The sequence below is a fragment of the Microtus oregoni genome, unplaced genomic scaffold (genome assembly GCF_018167655.1).
Source record: "Microtus oregoni isolate MIOR12 unplaced genomic scaffold, Mior012 000006F_ref0000085, whole genome shotgun sequence".
In the NCBI taxonomy this organism is placed as follows: Eukaryota; Metazoa; Chordata; class Mammalia; order Rodentia; family Cricetidae; genus Microtus; species Microtus oregoni.
In genome coordinates this window covers 30,508,146-30,526,922 of record NW_024543065.1, presented here as the reverse complement: position 1 = coordinate 30,526,922, position 18,777 = coordinate 30,508,146, and the positions used below count along the sequence as shown (strand labels likewise).

Here is an 18,777-nt window from a genome sequence, read left to right as displayed (position 1 = left end):
TTCTTTATCCATTCTTCCATTGAGGGGCATGTAGGTTGTTTACAGGTTCTGGCTATTACAAATAATGCTGCTATGAACATAGTTGAACAAATACTTTTGTGGTATGATTGCACATCTTGTGGCTATATTCCCAAGAGTAGTATTGCTGTGTCCTGAAATAGGTTGACTCCCAATTTTCTGAGAAACCACCACACTGATTTCCAAAGTGGTTGCACAAGTTTGCATTCCTATCAGCAATGGATGAGTGTTCCCCTTACTCCACCTCCTCTTCAGCATAGGCTATCATTGGTGTTTTTGATTTTAGCTATTTTGACAGGTCCTGGGCTTTTTTGTTTGGGAGGTTTTTGATGACAGCTTCTATTTCCTCATGACTTATAGGTTTATTTAAATTGTTCGCCTGATATTGATTTATTTTTGGAATATATAGTACTTGTCTAACAAAATGTCCATTTCTTTTACATTTTCTAATTTTATGGAAAACAGGCTTTTGTAGTAAGGCCTAACGATTCTCGTAGTTCTTCAGTGTCTTTTGTTATGTTCTCCTTTTCATTTCTGACCTTTTTATTTTTGAGTGTTTTCTCTTCGCCTTTTTATTAGTTTGGGTAGGGGTTTGTGCATCTTGTTTATTTTCTCAAAGAACCAGTTCTTTGTTTCATTGGTTCTTTGGATTGTTTTCTGTGTTTCTATATTGTTGATATCAGCCCTCAGTTTTATTATTTCCAGTCTTCTAATCCTCTTGGGTGAGTATGCTTTTTTTTTTTTTCAAGAGCTTTCAGGTGCTGTTAAGTCACTAACGTGAGCTTTCTCTGTTTTCTTTAAGTGGGCACTTACTGCTATGAACTTTCCTCTTAGCACTGTTTCATAGTTTCCCATAGGTTTGGATATGTTGTGTCTTCATTTTTGTTGAATTCAAGGAAGACTTTAATTTCTTTCTTTATTTCTTGACCCAGGTTTGGTTCAGTAGTTGAGTGTTTAGTTTCCATGTTTTTGTAGGCTTTCTGGGGTTAGAATTGTTGTTAAATTCTAACGTTACTCCATAGTGATCTAATAAGAAACAGGTGGTTACTACATTTTTTTAATATCTCTGGATGTTTTATTTGTTTCCGAGTATATGACCAATATTTTTTTAATTTATTTATTTATTGAGGATTTCTGCCTCCTCCCCGCCACCGCCTCCATTTCCCTCCCCCTCCCCCGATCAAGTCCCTCTCCCTCATCTGCTCGAAGAGCAATCAGGGTTCCCTGACCTGTGGGAAGCCCAAGGACCGCCCACCTCTATCCAGGTCTAGTAAGGTGAGCATCCAAACTGCCTAGGCTCCCACAAAGCCAGTATGTGCAGTAGGATCAAAAACCCACTGCGATTTTTCTTGAGTTCTCAGTATTCCTCATTGTCCGCTATGTTCAGCTAGTCTGGATTTATCCCATGCTTTTTCAGACCCAGGCCAGCTGGCCTTGGTGAATTCCCGATAGAACATCCCCATTGTCTCAGTGTGTGGGTGTGCCCCTCGCTGTCCTGAGTTCCTTGCTTGTGCTCCCTCTCCTTCTGCTCCTGATTTGGACCTTGAGATTTCTGTCTGGTGCTCCAATCTGGGTCTCTGTCTCTGTCCCTTTCATCGCCTGATGAAGATTAATATTCAGGAGGATGCCTATATGTTTGTCTTTGGATTCACTTCTTATTTAGCTTCTCAAGGATCGCGAATTATAAGCTCAATGTCCTTTATTTATGGCTAGAAGCCAAATATGAGTGAGTACATCCCATGTTCCTCTTTTGGGGTCTGGCTTACCTCACTCAGGATAGTGTTTTCTATTTCCATCCATTTGTACGCAATCAAGAAGTCCTTGTTTTTTACTGCTGAGTAATACTCTAATATGTATATAACTCTGACCAAGGAAGTGAAAGATCTATTTAACAAGAACTTTAAGTCTTTGAAGAAAGAAATTGAAGAGGACACAAAAAAATGGAAGGACCTCCCTTGCTCTTGGATTTGGGGGATCAACATAGTAAAAATGGCAATTCTACCAAAAGCAATCTATAGATTCAATGCAATCCCCATCAAAATTCTTCACAGATCTGGAGAAGACAATAATCAACTTTATATGGGAAAACAAAAAACTCAGGATAGCCAAAACAATCTTATACAATAAAGGATTGTCTGGAGGCATTACCATCCCTGACTTCAAACTCTATTACAGAGCTACAGTATTGAAAACAGCTTGGTATTGGCATAAAAACAGAGAAGTCGACCAATGGAATCAAATAGAAGACCCTGACATTAACCCACAAACCTATGAACATCTGATTTTCGATAAAGGAGCTAAAAGTATACAATGGAAAAAAAGAGAGCATCTTCAACAAATTGTGCTGGCAAAACTGGATGTCAACCTGTAGAAGAATGAAAATAGATCCATATCTATCACCATGCACAAAACTCAAGTCCAAATGGATTAAAGACCTCAATATCAGTCCGAACACACTGAACCTGATAGAAGAGAAAGTGGGAAGTACTCTACAACACATGGGCACAGGAGACCACTTCCTACGTATAACCCCAGCAGCACAGACATTAAGGGCCTCATTGAATAAATGGGACCTCCTGAGACTGAGAAGCTTCTGTAAAGCAAAGGACACTGTAGCTAAGACACAAAGGCAACCCACTAACTGGGAGAAGATCTTCACCAACCCCGCAACTGACAAAGGTCTGATCTCCAAAATATATAAAGAACTCAAGAAACTAGACCGTAAAAGGCTAATCAACCCAATTATAAAATGGGGCACTGATCTGAACAGAGAATTCTCAACAGAAGAAGTTCAAATGGCCAAAAGACACTTAAGGTCATGCTCGACTTCCTTAGCGATCAGGGAAATGCAAATCAAGACAATTTTAAGATATCATCTTACACCTGTCAGAATGGCTAAAATCAAAAACACCAAGGATAGCCTTTGCTGGAGAGGTTGTAGAGAAAGGGGTACACTCATCCATTGCTGGTGGGAATGCAAACTTGTGCAACCACTCTGGAAAGCAGTGTGGCGGTTTCTCAGGAAATTCGGGATCAACCTACCCCTGGACCCAGCAATACCACTCTTGGGAATATACCCAAGAGACGCCCTATCATACAACAAAAGTATATGCTCAACTATGTTCATAGCAGCATTGTTTGTAATAGTCAGATCCTGGAAACAACCTAGATGCCCTTCAATGGAAGAATGGATGAAGAAAGTATGGAATATATATGATCAATTTTTTTTTTTTGGTTTTTTCGAGACAGGGTTTCTCTGTAGCTTTGGAGCCTGTCCTGGAACTCCCTTTGTAGACCAGGCTGGTCTCGAACTCACAGAGATCCGCCTGTCTCTGCCTCCCGAGTGCTGGGATTAAAGGCGTGCGCCACCACCGCCCGGCTTTCTTTTTTTTTTTTTTTTTTTTTTGGTATGATCAATTTTTGAGAAGGTTCCATGAGATGCTGAGAAGAAGGTATATCCTTTCCTGTTTGGGTGGAATGTTTTATAGATGTCTGTTAAGTCTATTTGATACATTACTTCTGTTAGTTCTCCTATTACTCTGTTAAGAGTCTGTTTGATTGACCTGTCCATTGTCGAGAGGAGTGTTGAAATCTCATACTATTAGTGTGTGGGGTTTGATGTGTGATTTTTGTTCTAGTAAAGTTTCTTTTACATAATGTTGGTGCTTTTATATTAGGGGCATAGATATTCAAGATTGAGACTTCATCCTGATGAATTGTTCCTATTATGAGTATAAAGTGTCATTCTCCATCTCTTCTGATTGATTTTAATTTGAAATCAATTTTGTTAGATACTAGGATAGACACACTCACTTGTTTCTTATGTCAACTTGTTTGGAAAACCTTTTCCCAACCCTTTACTCTGTCTGTAATGTCTGTCTTTGTGATTGAGGTGTGTTTCTTGTAAACAGCAGATTGTTGGATCCTGTTTTTGTATCCATTCTCTTAACCTGTGCCTTTTTAAGAGGTGAATTGAGTCCATTGATATTAAGTGATATTGATGACAAGTGGTTGTTAACTCTGGTTATTATTTTTTTGGAGTTGTAGTGTTTATGTGTTTACCTTCTTTGAGTTTTGCTGGTGGAGGGTTTTCAGTTGTCTGTGCTATTGTGGATGTTATTGGCTTCTTTGGATTGAGGTTTTCCTTCTAGTAGTTTCTGTAAGTCTGAGTTTGTGGCTATGTATTGTTTAAATCTGTTTTTTGTGTGTGTGTGTGTGTGTGTGTGAAATATCTTGTTTTCTCCATTGATGGTGAAAGAAAGCTTTGCTGGGTATAGTAGTCTGGGATTACATCCATGGTCTCTTAGTGTCTGCAGCACATCTATCCAAAACCTTCGGGCTTTCATGGTTTCCATAGAGAAGTCAGGTGTAATTGTGATAGGTTTGCCTGTATATGTTACTTGACCTTTTTCATTTGCAGCTCTTACTAATCTTTCTTTATTCTGTATGTTTTGTGTTTTGATTATTATATGGTGAAGGGATGACTTTTTTGATCCCGTCTATTTGGTGTTTTGTATGCTTCTTGTACCTTCATAGGAATATCCTTTTTAGCTTTGGAAAGTTTTCTTCTATAATTTTGTTGAATATATTTTCTGGCCCTTTGAGCTGGAATTCTTCTTCTGCCTCTATTATTCTTAGCTTTGGTCTTTTCATTATGTCCCAGATTTTCTGTATGTTTTGTGTTATGAATTTGCCTGATTTGCTGTTTTCTTTGATCACTACATCTATTTCCTATATAGTATTTTCAGTGCCTAAGATTCTTTCTTCTATCTCTTGTATTCTGTTGGTTATTCTTGTCTCTGTAGTTCCTGTTCTTTTACCCAGATTTTCTTTATCCATCCATTCATCAGTTTGCATTTTCTTTATTACCTCCATTTCAGTCTTCAAGTCTTGAACTGTTTACTTTACTTGTTTGATTGCTTTTTTATTGGTTTTCTTGGGTATATTTAAGGGGCTTATTACTTTCTCCTTACTTTTTATTCATATTCTCTTCCATTTCTTTAAGGGAGTTTTTCACTTCCTTTCTAAGGGTCTTCATCTTTTTCATAAGGTTATGTTTAAAGTTGATTTCTTTTACTTCTTCCAGGTTAGGGTGTTCAGGTTTTCCTGTTGCGTGTTCACTGAATTCTGGTATTATTATGTTGCTTTTCAGGTTATTGAAGGAATTCTTGCATTGTTGCCTGCCCGTTTCTTTCTTCAAATGAAGCCAAGAGAGTCTTGGCATCTTGGTCCAATCTTTTCTGTGGCTCACCACTCCAGATTTCTTCAGTAGAGGAACACGTCCTCTTGCTAGGGTCCAACGACCTCTCAGCCAAAAGAGTGGGCTTGGGAGGCAGGATGGTGTGGTTCAAAGAAGCCCCAGTGGCAGGACTACTCACCAGGCTCGCCAGACCTTCAGTCCTGAAGCAGGCTGAGTTGGGGGATCCAAGGACCCCTCAGATGGAAAGGAGTGCTTGGGGTCAAGATGGAATGGGGTAAAGATAGAAAGCCAGTAGCCAGGAACATGCTGTGATGGATGGCCAGAAAAGTTTAGGGAGTGGGAGGGTGCCTGGACTCCATTCCCTGGGACTGTATGGCTAGACAGCCACTCTCTCCTCATCTTTTTCTCTGAGTGCAACTTTTCTCCAGGGAGTGGGGGAAGTATTTGGTAACTAGGAAATTTAGACAAATATAAAAAGGAAGCGTGTGGTATTTGGTTCTTGTTGGAACTTTCACCAGATGTTAATTGTCTCAAAGGTGCCTTTTTGGCTCTCAGGATTACATTCTTTGCTAACTTTAGGGTAAAATACCAGCAGTAAATGTCTTGCTTCAACAGACCAAGGTAAATGTAATTCCCAGAGCTTTGTTTTGTTCTGTTCTATTTCATGAATTTGTGTGTGTGCAAATGTTTGTCCTTCTAGCTACATATACTTGCTGTTCTTTTACTTCAGCTTCTTTCTTCTGTTGTCCTGTCTGATTTCTTCCATGTTGATTATATGATTTTATTCTTATTCTTTTCATTCTTAATTGTTTCCTAAGAAATGACAAAAAGTGGTTAAATTCAGACCATAGTGAATATGGGGAGAACCATAGGTCATTTGAGGGATGAAAAGTCGTAATTAGAATATATTTTATGAAAACCATCTATTTTCTGTGTAAGAAAAGAGAAAAATGTGATTATAATGATGAGTCCCTGAGAATTTCTGATGGCTGATAAGTTATGAACCCCTTCAAAGTGGATTACATAATTGTCTGAGGACCAATTAGTAATAACTGTTTCCTGCTGTTCATATCTTCTTTCTTTATTAAATAATAGTCTGTATACTTCATTTTTATTTTTTTCAAGTTTGGTTTTTTTATTTATTATCTCTGAGTACACTCTGATTTATCAAAAAACTATTTGCAGTCTTAGATTTAACAGTTAAAAGCTAATCTAGATGAAAATTGGTGTTTCCTAGGGTCAAAAGTATAGTAATAGAGATGCTGAAAGGGTGTAAGTTTCTGGATATACATTTTAATGTAAGCATGGGATTTTATGCCTAATTAATCTGGAGTATGGGGAAAAGGAGTTAGAGATGGTAGTAAGAATTTTCAGTATGAGCAACCATAATTATCAATTACGAAAATGGGAGAAATGAATAATAGGTTACTAGCCATTTGATTCTGAGTTGTGGAAAGAACCTTAGCTAAAGGAGAAAAAAAAGCATTAGCAGACAACATATACGTGGTGGATAAAGCCATGTTGAACATGAGCAAGGAAGTCAGGATCGCGAGGGGTGCACCCACCCACTGAGACAGTGGGGCTGATCTATTGGGAGCTCATCAAGGCCAGCTGGCCTGGAACTGAAAGAGCATGGGATAAAACTGGACTCTCTGAACATGGCGGACAATGAGGGCTGATGAGAAGCCAAGGACAATGGCACTGGGTTTTGATCCTACTTCATGTTCTGGCTTTGTGAAAGCCTAGCCAGTTTGGATGCTCATCTTCCTAGAACTAGATGGAGGGGGGAAGGACCTTGGACTTTCTACAGTGTAGGGAACCCTATATACTTTATTAATATTATTCAGTTTTTTCATTTCAAGTATTTGAAGAGATGAAGTTTTTCTATAATAATACAATTTCATAATGAATATTTCTTATACTTGGGTTATAGGCTTTGTAATAGTTACTTTCAAATTTCTGTGATAAAACACCATGATAAAGACAATGCATAGAAGGAAGATCAATGATGATGAATCAGAAGGAGTAGTTTACAGGGAGCTGGAACAGCAGTGAGAGGTCCCATATAGAAGCACCATATGAAGCAGAGAACTTATTAGTGGCAGCAGAAGGCTTTAGAGTTCTCAAAGCAAGTCTCTAGGGACATAAAACTTCCATTAATTTTACCCTCTTAATCCTACCCATAAATATACACCATCTTCAGGCCATGTATTCAGATGTCTGAATATATGGGATCTTTTCAATCAAACCAGTATAGTCTTACTTATTATTCTGAAAACTATGTTTGAAAAGTTCATGGTAATATAAATTTAATCCTGCCATTTTACATATTCTTTTGTGTATGTTATGAAAAATGTTCTATCATTTGCTTTGATAATATTGTTTCATAAGAATAAATCATAATCATGAGTTTTTTATGCCACATAGCATAACTAAATATTTCCTCTTTTCCAGTTCTATATTCCCATCAAACACAAGACCTATTTGCACAGGAAAATACACAGGAATCAACCCTGAAGATGGTATCTGGAATATCTGTAAGTCTTACTTACTTACTTACTTACTTATTTATTATTTATTTATTTATTTTTATTACTTAAAAAATAACAACCCAAATTCTACCTCCTTCCCCTCTTCAACTGGATCTTGGGAGTCCAGTGCCCCAATGTGGGTCATTGCCTCTGTTCCACATCAGTTGTTGGACTAAGGTTCTATAGTGATGTTTAAGATAATCATAAGTCTGACTACAGGGTAAGGTCAGTTCAGACATCCTCTTTTCTATTGCTGGGTTCATCCCTGTGAACTCTTGGGCATTTTTCTAAAGCCTGGTTTCTTGCTAACTCCATAATGGCTCCCTCAATCAAGGTATCTCTTTCCTTGCTCTCATATCTCTCCTCCCTTCATCTCGACCAACCCAAGTTGGTCAAGTTCTCCTCCATCCCCTTCTCCACCTGGTCTACCCCCCCACTCTACCTCTGATCCCAAATTTTTGTCTGATTCTAATTTCCATGTGGGTATACATCTGTTTTTCTTTTGGTTCTCCTTATTACTTAGTATCTCTAGGATCCTGCACTATAGGCTCATTGCCCTATGTTTATGACTAGTATCCACTTATGAGTAAGTACATATCATATTCATTTTTTGAGGTCTGGGTTACCTCACTCAGGATGATGTTTTCTAATTCTATCCATTTGCATGCAAAATCCAAGATGTCATTAATTTTTTACTGCTGAGTAGTACTCTAATGTGTAGATGTGCCACACTTTCTTTATCCATTCTTCAGTTGAGGGCATCTAGGTTTTTTCCAGGTCCTGGCTATTACAAATAATGCTGCTGTGAATATAGTTGGACAAATTCTCTTTTAGTAATATTGAGCATCTTTTGGATATATTCCCAAGAGTGGAATTGCTGATCCCTGAGGTAAGTTGATTCTCAGTTTTTTGAGGAACCACCACAGTGATTTCCAAAGTGGTTGCACAAGCCTGCATTCCCACCAGCAATGGATGAGTGCTCTCCTTGCTCCACAACCTCTCCAGCATAAGCTATAATTAGTGTTTTTGGTATTAGCCATTCTGACAGGCATAAGATGGTATTTCAAGGTTGTTTTGATTTGCATTTCCCTGATACCTAAGGACAAAGGACACATCCTTAAGTATCTTTTGGTCATTTGAAATTCTAATGAGAATTCTCTGTTTAGTTCAGTATACCACTTTTTAATTGGGTTATTTAGAATTTTAATGTATAATTTTTTGAGTTCGTCATATATTTTGGAAATCATTGTCTGATTGTACTTTGTGAGCTTTTTTACCAATCAGTAGGCTGTCTTTTAGTCTTATTGACTTTGTCCTTTGCTTTATGGAAGCTTCTTAGTTTCAGGAGGTCCTATTTATTTATTGATGCTCTTATTGTCTGTGCTACTGGGGTTATATTTAGGAAATGGTCTTCTGTGTCCATGCATTGATTGTTACTTCCCACTTTCTCCTCTATCAGATTCAGTCTGGTTGGATTTATATTGAGGTCTTTAATCCAATTGGACTTGAGTTTTGCACATGGTGACAGATATGGGTCTATTTTCATTCTTCTACAGGTTGAGATCCAGTCATGCCAGCACCGTCTATTGAAGATGCTTTCTTTTTTCCTTTTTTTTGTTTATTTGTCAAAAATCAGGTGTTCATGGTTATATGAATTAATATGTGGGACTTCAATTCGATTCCATTTGTCAACATCTCTCTTTTTATGCCAAAACCAAGCTGTTTTTATTACTGTAGCTCTGTAGTAGATCTTTAAGTCGGGGATGGAAATGCCTCTGGAAGTTCCTTTATTGTATAGGATTGTTTCAAATATCCTGGTTTTCTTGTTTTTCCATATGAAGTTGAGTATCATATTTTCAAGGTCTGTGAAGAATTTGGTTGGAAGTTTGACGGGGATTTCATTAAATCTATAGGTTGTCTTTGGTAAGATTGCTATTTTTACTATCCTTCCTATCCAAGATCATGGGAGATATTTCCATTTACTGGTATCTTCTTCAATTGTTCTCTTCAAAGACATAAAGTTCTTGTCAAATAGGTCTTTTATGTTCCTTGTTAGTTACCCCAAGATATTTTGTGTGATTTGTGGCTATTGTGTAAGGCGATGTTTCTCTAATTTCCCTCTCTGCTTCATTATCCTCTGTGTATAGGAGGGCTACTAATTTTTTTTTTGAGTTAATCTTGTATCCTGCCACTTGACTGAAGGTATGTATCAGCTGTAGGAGTTCTCTGGTAAAGTTTTGGGGGTCACTTGTATACACTATCATATCATCTGCAAATAACAAAGGTTTAACTTCTTTTCTGATTTGAATTCCCTTTATCTTCTTATATTGTCTTATTGCTATTGCTAAAACTTCAAGAAATATGTTGAAGAGATATGGAGAGAGTGGATAGTTCCTGTCTTTTTCCTGATTGTAGTAGAATAGGTTTGAGTTTCTTTCCAAAAATTTGATGTTAGCTGTCGGCTTGCTGTATATTCTTTTATTGTATTTACATATGATCCTTGAATCCCTAATCTCTCCAATACCTTTATCATGAAGGGATGTTGAATTTTGTCAAATGTTTTTTTATCCGCATCCAATGGAATGACCGTATGTTTTTTCTTTCAATTTATTTATATGGTGGATTACATTGATTGATTTTAGTATGTTGAACCAGACCTACATCTGTGGGATGAAGCCCAATTGATCATAATGGATGATTTTTTTGGATGTGTTCTTCGATTTAGTTTGTCAGAATTGTTGCATCCATGTTCACGAGTGAAATTGTTCTGTAATTCTCTTTCTTGGTTGAGCCTTTGTGGGGTTTCAGTATCAGGGTAACTGTTGCCTCATAAAAAAGAGTTTGGCAGTGATTCTTCTGTTTCTATTATGTGGAATACTTTGAGGAGTGTAGGAATTAGCTCTTCTTGAAAGTTCTGGTAGAATTCCGTAATAAAACCATACAGGACCTGGAATTTTTTTGATTTGGAGGTTTTTGATGGCAGCTTCTATGTCCCTGCAGCTTATAGGTTTATTTGAATTGCTCTCCTGGTCTTGAGTTAATTTGGTAGGTGGTATCTATCTAAAAAATTGTCCATTCCTTTTACATTTTCCAGTTTTATGGAGTATAGATTTTTGTAGTAGGACCTAATGATTCTGTGAATTTTCTTAGTGCCCATTGTTATGTTCTGCTTTTCATTTCTGATTTTGTTAATTTGGATGTTCTCTCTCTGCCTTTTGATTAGTTTGGATAAGGGTTTGTCAATCTTGTTGATTTTTCTCAGAGAACCAGCTCTCTGTTTCATTGATTCTTTGGTTTATTTTCTATGTTTCTATTTTGTTGATTTCAGCCCTCAACTGGATTATTTCTTGTCATCTCCTCCTTTTGTGTGATTCTGCTTCTGCAAGCTGTTTGGTTGTTGATGTGAGCTTTCTGCATTTTCCTTATGTGGGCACTTAGTGCTATGAACTTTCCTCTTAACACTGCTTTCATAGTGTCCCATAGGTTTTGGTATATATTGTCTTTATTTTCATTGAATTAAAGGAAGATTTTAATTTCTTTATTTCTTCCTAGACCCAGGAGTGGTTCAGTAGTTGACTGTTTAGTTTCCATGCGTTTGTAGGCTTTCTGGGAGTAGTATTGTTGTTGAATTCTAACTTTACTCCATGGTGATCTGATAAGACACAGTGGATTACTTCAATTTATAGTATCTGTGGGTGTTTGCTTTGTTACCAAGAATGTGATCAATTTTAGAGAAGGTTCCAGGAGGTGCTAAGAAGAAAGTATATTTTTTTCTGTTTGAGTGGAATGTTCTATAGATGTCTGTTAAGTCCATCTGGTTCATTACATCTGTTAGTTCTCCTATTTCTCTGTTGAATTTCTTGCTGTTTGGCCTCTCCATTGTTGAGAGAGTGGTATGGGATAATTGTCTGTATTCTGTCAATCATGTTTTACATAAATGCTGATTGGCCAGTCAGGAAGTATAGGTGGGAAAACCAGACAGGAAGTAGAGGTGGAGCAATAAGAATAGGAGTATTTTAGGAAGAAGGAAGCTCTCTCCCAAGTCCTGCCCAGACCACCGAGAAGCAAGATGTAACCTGCTGGCTGAGAAAAGTACTGAGCTGTGTGGCTAACATAGATAAGAATAATGGGTCAATATAAACTAAAAGAGCTAATAAGTAGCCTGAGATAATGGGCCAGTTTATATCTAATGTAGACTCTCTGTGTGATTTCTTTAAAGCTTGCTGGCTGTGGGGTACCTAGTGGGACAGAAAACACAACAAGCAAGCCAGCCCTCATGTTACAAGAGAAGAGTGTTGCAATCTTTTAGAATTAGTGTTTGGGGTTTGCTGTGCGATTCAAGGTCAGTAATGTTTCTTTTACATATGTGGTTGCTCTTGAATTAAGGGCATAGATATTCATGATCGAGACTTCATCTTGATGAATTGTTTCTGTTATGAGTATAAAATGTCCTTCTCCATCTCTTCTGATTGATTTTAGTTTGAAATTAATTTGGCTAGATATTAGAATAGCCACACCTGCTTATTTCTTAGGTCAGTTTGATTGGAAAACCTTTTACCAACCTTTTATTCTGGGGTAGTGTCTGTGTTTGATGTTGAGGTCTGTTTCTTGTAAAGAAAAAAATGCTTGACCTGTTTATATATCTATTCTCTTAGCTTGTGTCTTTTTATAGGTGAATTGAGACCATTGATACTAAGCGATATTAATGACCAGTGGTTGTTAGCTCCAATTATCTTTTGGTAGTAGTCTTTGTGTGTTTGCCTTCTTTGGGTTATACTGGTGGGGGGGGGTTATCAGATGACTGTGTTAATGTGGGTGAAGTTAGCTTCCTTGGGTTGTGGCTTTCCTTCCAGTACTTTCTATAAAACTGATTTTGTGGCAAAGTATTGTTTAAATATGTTTTTGTCATTGAATATCTTCTTTTATCCATCAATGGTGAATGAAAGCTTTGCTGGGTACAGTAGTTTGGGCTTGCATTCATGGTTTCTTTGTGTCTGCAGCACATCTATAAAGAACCTTATGGCTTTTATGGTTTCCATTGAGACATCAGGTGTAATTCAGATAGGTTTTCCTTTATGTTACTTGGCCTTTTTCTTTTTCAGATCTTAATATTCTTTCTTTGTTCTGTAGGTTTTGTGTTTTGATTATTATATAGCAAGGGGAGGTTTTTCCTTTATTTATTAAAAATTTCCACCTCCTCCCATTTCTCTCCCACTACTCCATCCTCCTCCCCCTCCCTCTCCGGTCAAAGAGCTGTCAGGGTTCACTACCCTGTGGGAAGTCCAAGGTCCTCCCCCCCTTCATTCAGGTCTAGGAAGGTAAGCATCGAAACAGATTAGCCTCACACAAAGCCAGTCCATGCAGTAGAATCAAAACCCAGTGCCATTGTCCTTGGCTTCTCAGTCAGCCCTCATTGTCAGCTACATTCAGAGAGTCCGGTTTGATTACAAGCTCCTTCATTCCCAGTCCATATGATCTTGGTGAGCTCCCATTAGATCAGTCCCACCATGTTCATGGGTGGACGCACCCCTCACAGTCCTGACTTCCTTGCTCATGTTCTCCCTCCTTATGCTCTTCATTTGGACCTTGGGAATCTCAGTCCAGTGCTCCAATGTGGGTCTCTGTCTCTACCTCCATCCATCGCCAGATGAAGGTTCTATGGTGATATGCAAGATATTCATCTGTGTGGCTATGGGAGAAGGCCAGTTCAGGCCTTTTTTTTTTTGATACAGTTTATTTGGAGTTCTGTAAGCTTCTTGTACCTTCATAGGCATATCCTTCTTTCTGTTGGGAAAGTTTTCTTCTATAATTTTGTTGACTATATTTTCTGTGTCTTTGAGCTGGAATTCTTTTCCTTTTTCTACCCCTATTATTCTCAGGTTTTGTCTTTTCATGTTGTCCCAGATTTCCTGAATATTTGTGTTAAGAATTTGTTGGATTTAGTGTTTTATTTGACCACTGAGTTTATTTCCTCAATAGAACCATCCACACCTGAGATTCTTTCTTCCATCTGTTGTATTCTATTTGTTATACTTGTCTCTGTAGTTCCTGTTCATTTACCCAGATTTTCCATTTCCAGATTTCTCTAAGTTTGTGTTTTCATATTACCTCTATTTCAATTTTCAAATCTTGAATTGTTTCCTTCACCTGTTTGATTGTTTTTCTTGGTTTTCTTGGGTTTCTTTAAGTCATTTATTAATATCTTTCAGCTTTTTGTTTGTCTTCTCCTCTGTTTCTTTAAGGGAGTTTTTCACTTCCTCTTCAAGGGTCTCCGTCATTTTCATTAAGCAATGTTTAAAGTCATTTTCTTCTATATTTTCTGGGTTAGGATGATCAAGTCTTCCTGTTGTGTGTCCACTGGATTCTGGTGGTACCATGTTGCTTTTTAGGACACTGGAGGATTTCTTGCATTGAAGCCTTCCCATCTCTTCTTTCAGCTCTTATATCTCTTTTGTCGATCAAGAATTGGTCTCCATTGAGCTCACAGGTAAAAACTCGTTGGAGGTGATGTAGATGATTGTCTGGCAGACCATCAACCTGCTAGTGCTAGGAATGCCTAAAGCACCTGAAGAGGGAGCCTGAACTTTCTCCCATGTGGAGGTTTTAGGGAGTAGGAGTATAGGGTCCCAGGGACACTGTTGTCTCACCTCCTATGTCCATCAAGTATTGGTCTCCATGGAGCTCTCAGGGAACATCACAGTGGGACCAGGTTAGATTGTTGTTTCCTGTAAGTCTTTACCTAGAAACCTTGCTCTTAAGGATATTTTAAAATTTTGGTGATGTGAACAAAAGAAAGGTTTATGTTATACTTGAAATAATTTTTACTAACAAGCCATCCTGGATAAATTTTCCAAAAAAGATCAAGAATCTCTATCTTATTGTGAATGGTGTCACATTAAATCTTATGTATTTTCAGAAGAAGTTTCTTTTCTAAATAAATGCATTTAAGTCTTAAAACATATTTTTATCTGCAAAGAAAGTTGAAAAATCTGACAACTGAATTATACATATTCTACAAAGTATACACTAGAGTTCCAACAAATATTAATTACATTTCTGACAAACTAAGCAATTTAGATCCACATGAGAAGGTTTTTCTCAATAAAATCAGACTGAAAATAAATCATAGCAGTTTTACTTGGGAAGATTCTTATACAGGAAATGATGCTATTAAACCCCTTTCTAAGAGTTTTAGGAAGAATAGGTACCAGGACCATCAGTTAATGGAATAAATGCTCAAAACACTGCATCACAGTAAGTGTGTGCTCAGTATTTAAATACAGAGTAGGACTCTGTTTTTCCTGAGAAGTGTAAGGAGACTTGTGATTATAACCCACAACATTTTTTGTTCCAGTATGATGAGATACAAGAGAAGCATTATATAAACAATCCAAATGAAAAGACAAAATACAACTATAAAGAATTTGGAATGAGCTTCAACAGATTTTCATGCCTCACTAGTCAAAAGAGAATTAATTTCAAAGATAAGTCACATGAATGTAAAAACTGTGATAAATCATTTCCCCATCATGCAAGTCTTCAAGCTCACCAAAGAATCCATTTTAGTGACAAACCTTACAGATGTCAAGAATGTGGGAATTCTTTTACCCATGTCTCAAACCTACACAGACATCACAAACTTCATACTGATGAGAAACCTTACAGATGTCAAGAATGTGGCAAGTCCTTTTCTCGTCATGAACATCTTCAAGCTCACAACAGAATCCATACTGGTGAGAAACCTTACAGATGTCAAGAATGTGGCAAGTCCTTTACTCATCATGCAAATCTTCAAGCTCACCACAGAATTCATACTGGTGAGAAACCTCATAAACGTCAAGAGTGTTCCAAGTCTTTTAACCATGTCTCAACACTTCACACTCATCAAAGAGTTCGTACTGGTGAAAAACCTTACAGATGTCAAGAATGTGACAAGTCCTTTACCAAAATCTCACACCTTCACAGCCATCAGAAACTCCATTTTGGTGAAAAACCTTACAAATGTCAAGAATGTGGCAAGTCCTTTACTCGCCATGCACATCTTCAAGATCACCATAGGATCCACACTGGTGAGAAACCTTACAGATGTCAAGAATGTGGCAAGTCATTTACTCGTCATTCACATCTTCAAAATCACCACAGGATCCACACTGGTGAGAAACCTTACAGATGTCAAGAATGTGGTAAGTGTTTTACCTGTGTCTCAAACCTACACAGACATAACAGAATCCATACTGGTGAAAAACCTTACAGATGTCAAGAATGTGGTAAGTGTTTTACCTGTGTCTCAAACCTACAAAAACATCACAGAATTCATACTGGTACAAAACCTTACAGATGTCAAGAATGTGGCAAGTCATTTACTCGTCATTCACATCTTCAAAATCACCACAGGATCCACACTGGTGAGAAACCTTACAGATGTCAAGAATGTGGTAAGTGTTTTACCTGTGTCTCAAACCTACACAGACATAACAGAATCCATACTGGTGAAAAACCTTACAGATGTCAAGAATGTGGTAAGTGTTTTACCTGTGTCTCAAACCTACAAAAACATCACAGAATTCATACTGGTACAAAACCTTACAGATGTCAAGAATGTGGCAAGTCCTTTACTTATCATTCAAATCTTCAAGTTCACCACAGAATCCATACTGGTGAGAAACCTTACAGATGTCAAGAATGTGGCAAGTCCTTTACAATATGCTCAAATCTGAGAAGGCATCAGAAAATTCATGAAATGGGTCCTCTTCTTAAAATTCCTTAGTATAACTCACACCAATTCAATTTAACAGTCTTCATACACTGAACAAGTTACTCCACAGACTCAAATCCTGCAATTACTTTCCAAGCTTAGTTTATAAATATCTGTCACTACATTTCTCATAAATTTAGAAACATTATGTCCAGATTTGAACTTTATAGTCATGAAACATTCATTGTAAAATGAATTAATTATGTACCATTTGGGGGGACATAATAATTCAAATATCAAATATCAATAAGTAAATATTTCTAGTAGGAATGAATTTATCAATAAAATTTTTTTGAGTGTATGTCAAGATAATGTGTTTAAAAACCAGCCAAAATCACACTCTTCCATATTTTGATGCATGTTTTAGATCTTGGCATATGATTGTTTAGGTAATGTGATTATATTCTACATAAACATTATTTTCCTGTAATTATTTGTGATTTCATATAAATAACTGCTCATTTTGTACTTAAAGTATTTTCTTTCTTTGCAATAAAAATGTTAAATATTTTAGCCATTTTTTGCATTTCTTTGTTTTTATAGTTTATTCTTTAATAGTAGGGTAACATTAATTTGACCTGTCCCATGGGTGATAGCAACAGCCTAAATATGTCATAATGAAGAAGTAGATTTTTCCTGGGACATGTATATGCTATGAACATGTATTATTGTGATTGACATAATAGGAAGTAAATGAACAGAAGCTAAGTAGGAGATATGTGCAGGTCCTGCAGGGAGGTAGTGACAGTAGGAGGAGGAATTGAGGCAGGCAAGTTTCCACCAGTGATGGAGGAAGCTGGATGTGTGTTGTGTGGCAAAACATAGAGTAACAATACATGTATTAATTAATTGGGATTTTGTTCTGACTTGCCCTTGTTCGGCTCTCATGTTTCTAATTCCAAATATCCCAAGGTGTGCTGAAACAGTGCTTCTTTATAGTCATCCATCACCTTTGACCCTTACCATCTCTAATAATTCTGTCCTGAATTGTCCTTTGAATTGCCTGGAGGGAATGATATTGAAAAGACACTTAGAACTGAACAATTTTTTATTGTCTGAACTTTACTGCAGGTGAGTCTCTCTTTTAGCAGTAAATGTATGCAGGTATTTTCTGTGATGTAGGCTTAGTGGAAAAAGATAGATAACATGGATAATTTTAAACCTTAAACTTAAAGCAGAATAATCGTAGCATGTGGTACTTTCTAACTTTTGGTAACTCTTCTAGAACAAACATGAATTCTATTCTTCTCAAATAATTGTACAAACTTGAAGCAGAGGGAACAGTGTGACATTCTTTTTATGAGGAAACTTATCTCGATACCCAAGCCACATAAAATTCACCAAAAAGTGATTGATAGAACATTTTTAGCTTTTTGAGGCAATTCCACATTGATTTTATTCTGCTTGACCATAATGTGAACTCTCAAATTTGTGAATAAATTATTACCCTTTCTCCAGCCATACAGCACTATTTTTATCCTTTATTAATGTTGTTATTTTTCTTAGTCCTTCTGATATGGGAAAGAATTGCAAAGGATAGCTTTTTAGTTCCACTTATGTTCTAGAATCACTTTCAGCTGTTTAGCTCACAATGTTATTTTCCTAATCTTAACGCAGTCTCTTCTTTCAAAAGTTAGTAGTCTGCTATGTATGAATGACTGTTGGTTTTATGAAGTCTCATTTGTCACTACTGGGTCTTAAGTGCTATGGTCCAGGGATCTTTGCTAGAAAGTCCTCTTCTTTGCCCACTGTGAATGCTTGATTATTCTGTCTTTATAAGAGAACATTGAAAATTTGTATTCCCTTAATTTCCCTTTGGTGTCTTATTGCTCTATTTAGGACATCACGAATTATATTGAGTAGGTATGGAGAGAGTGTACAATCTTGTCTTGTTCCTGATTTCAGTGGAATCCCTGGGAGTTTCTCTCCATTTAATTTGATGTTGTCTGTTGGCTTGCTGTATATTGCCTTAATTATGTTTAGGTATGTTCCTTGTATCCCTGTGCTCTCCAAGACCTTTATCATAAAGGGATGTTGTATTTAGTTACATGCTTTTTCAGCATCTAATGACATGATCTTAGTTTCTATGAATTTTCCACATCACTAAATTATGTTTGTAACCTAAGCTAATGTATACATGAGACCTTAAATTAACCTCTTCCACAATAAATGCTAAATACAATAGAGAGATATAACATGATACTCAATGGTGTTTGTAGTACTCTCTGTTATTAGTATTAAGTGGTGTCAAGGGGTTTCACAGACAAATCCTT

The 18,777-nt window shown here is 37.0% G+C and overlaps 1 protein-coding gene across 1 annotated transcript in view; it reads left to right on the top strand.

The window, feature by feature from the left end:
- LOC121449752 (zinc finger protein 208-like) overlaps positions 1-16,516 on the top strand; it is a 163,917-nt gene extending 147,401 nt beyond the window's left edge. Inside the window, exon 13 of the mRNA XM_041654436.1 lies at positions 15,408-16,516. Within this exon, the coding sequence (XP_041510370.1) occupies positions 15,408-16,516 (1,109 nt within the window). The remainder of the gene's footprint in view (positions 1-15,407) is intronic.
- Positions 16,517-18,777: the final 2,261 nt, after the last annotated feature.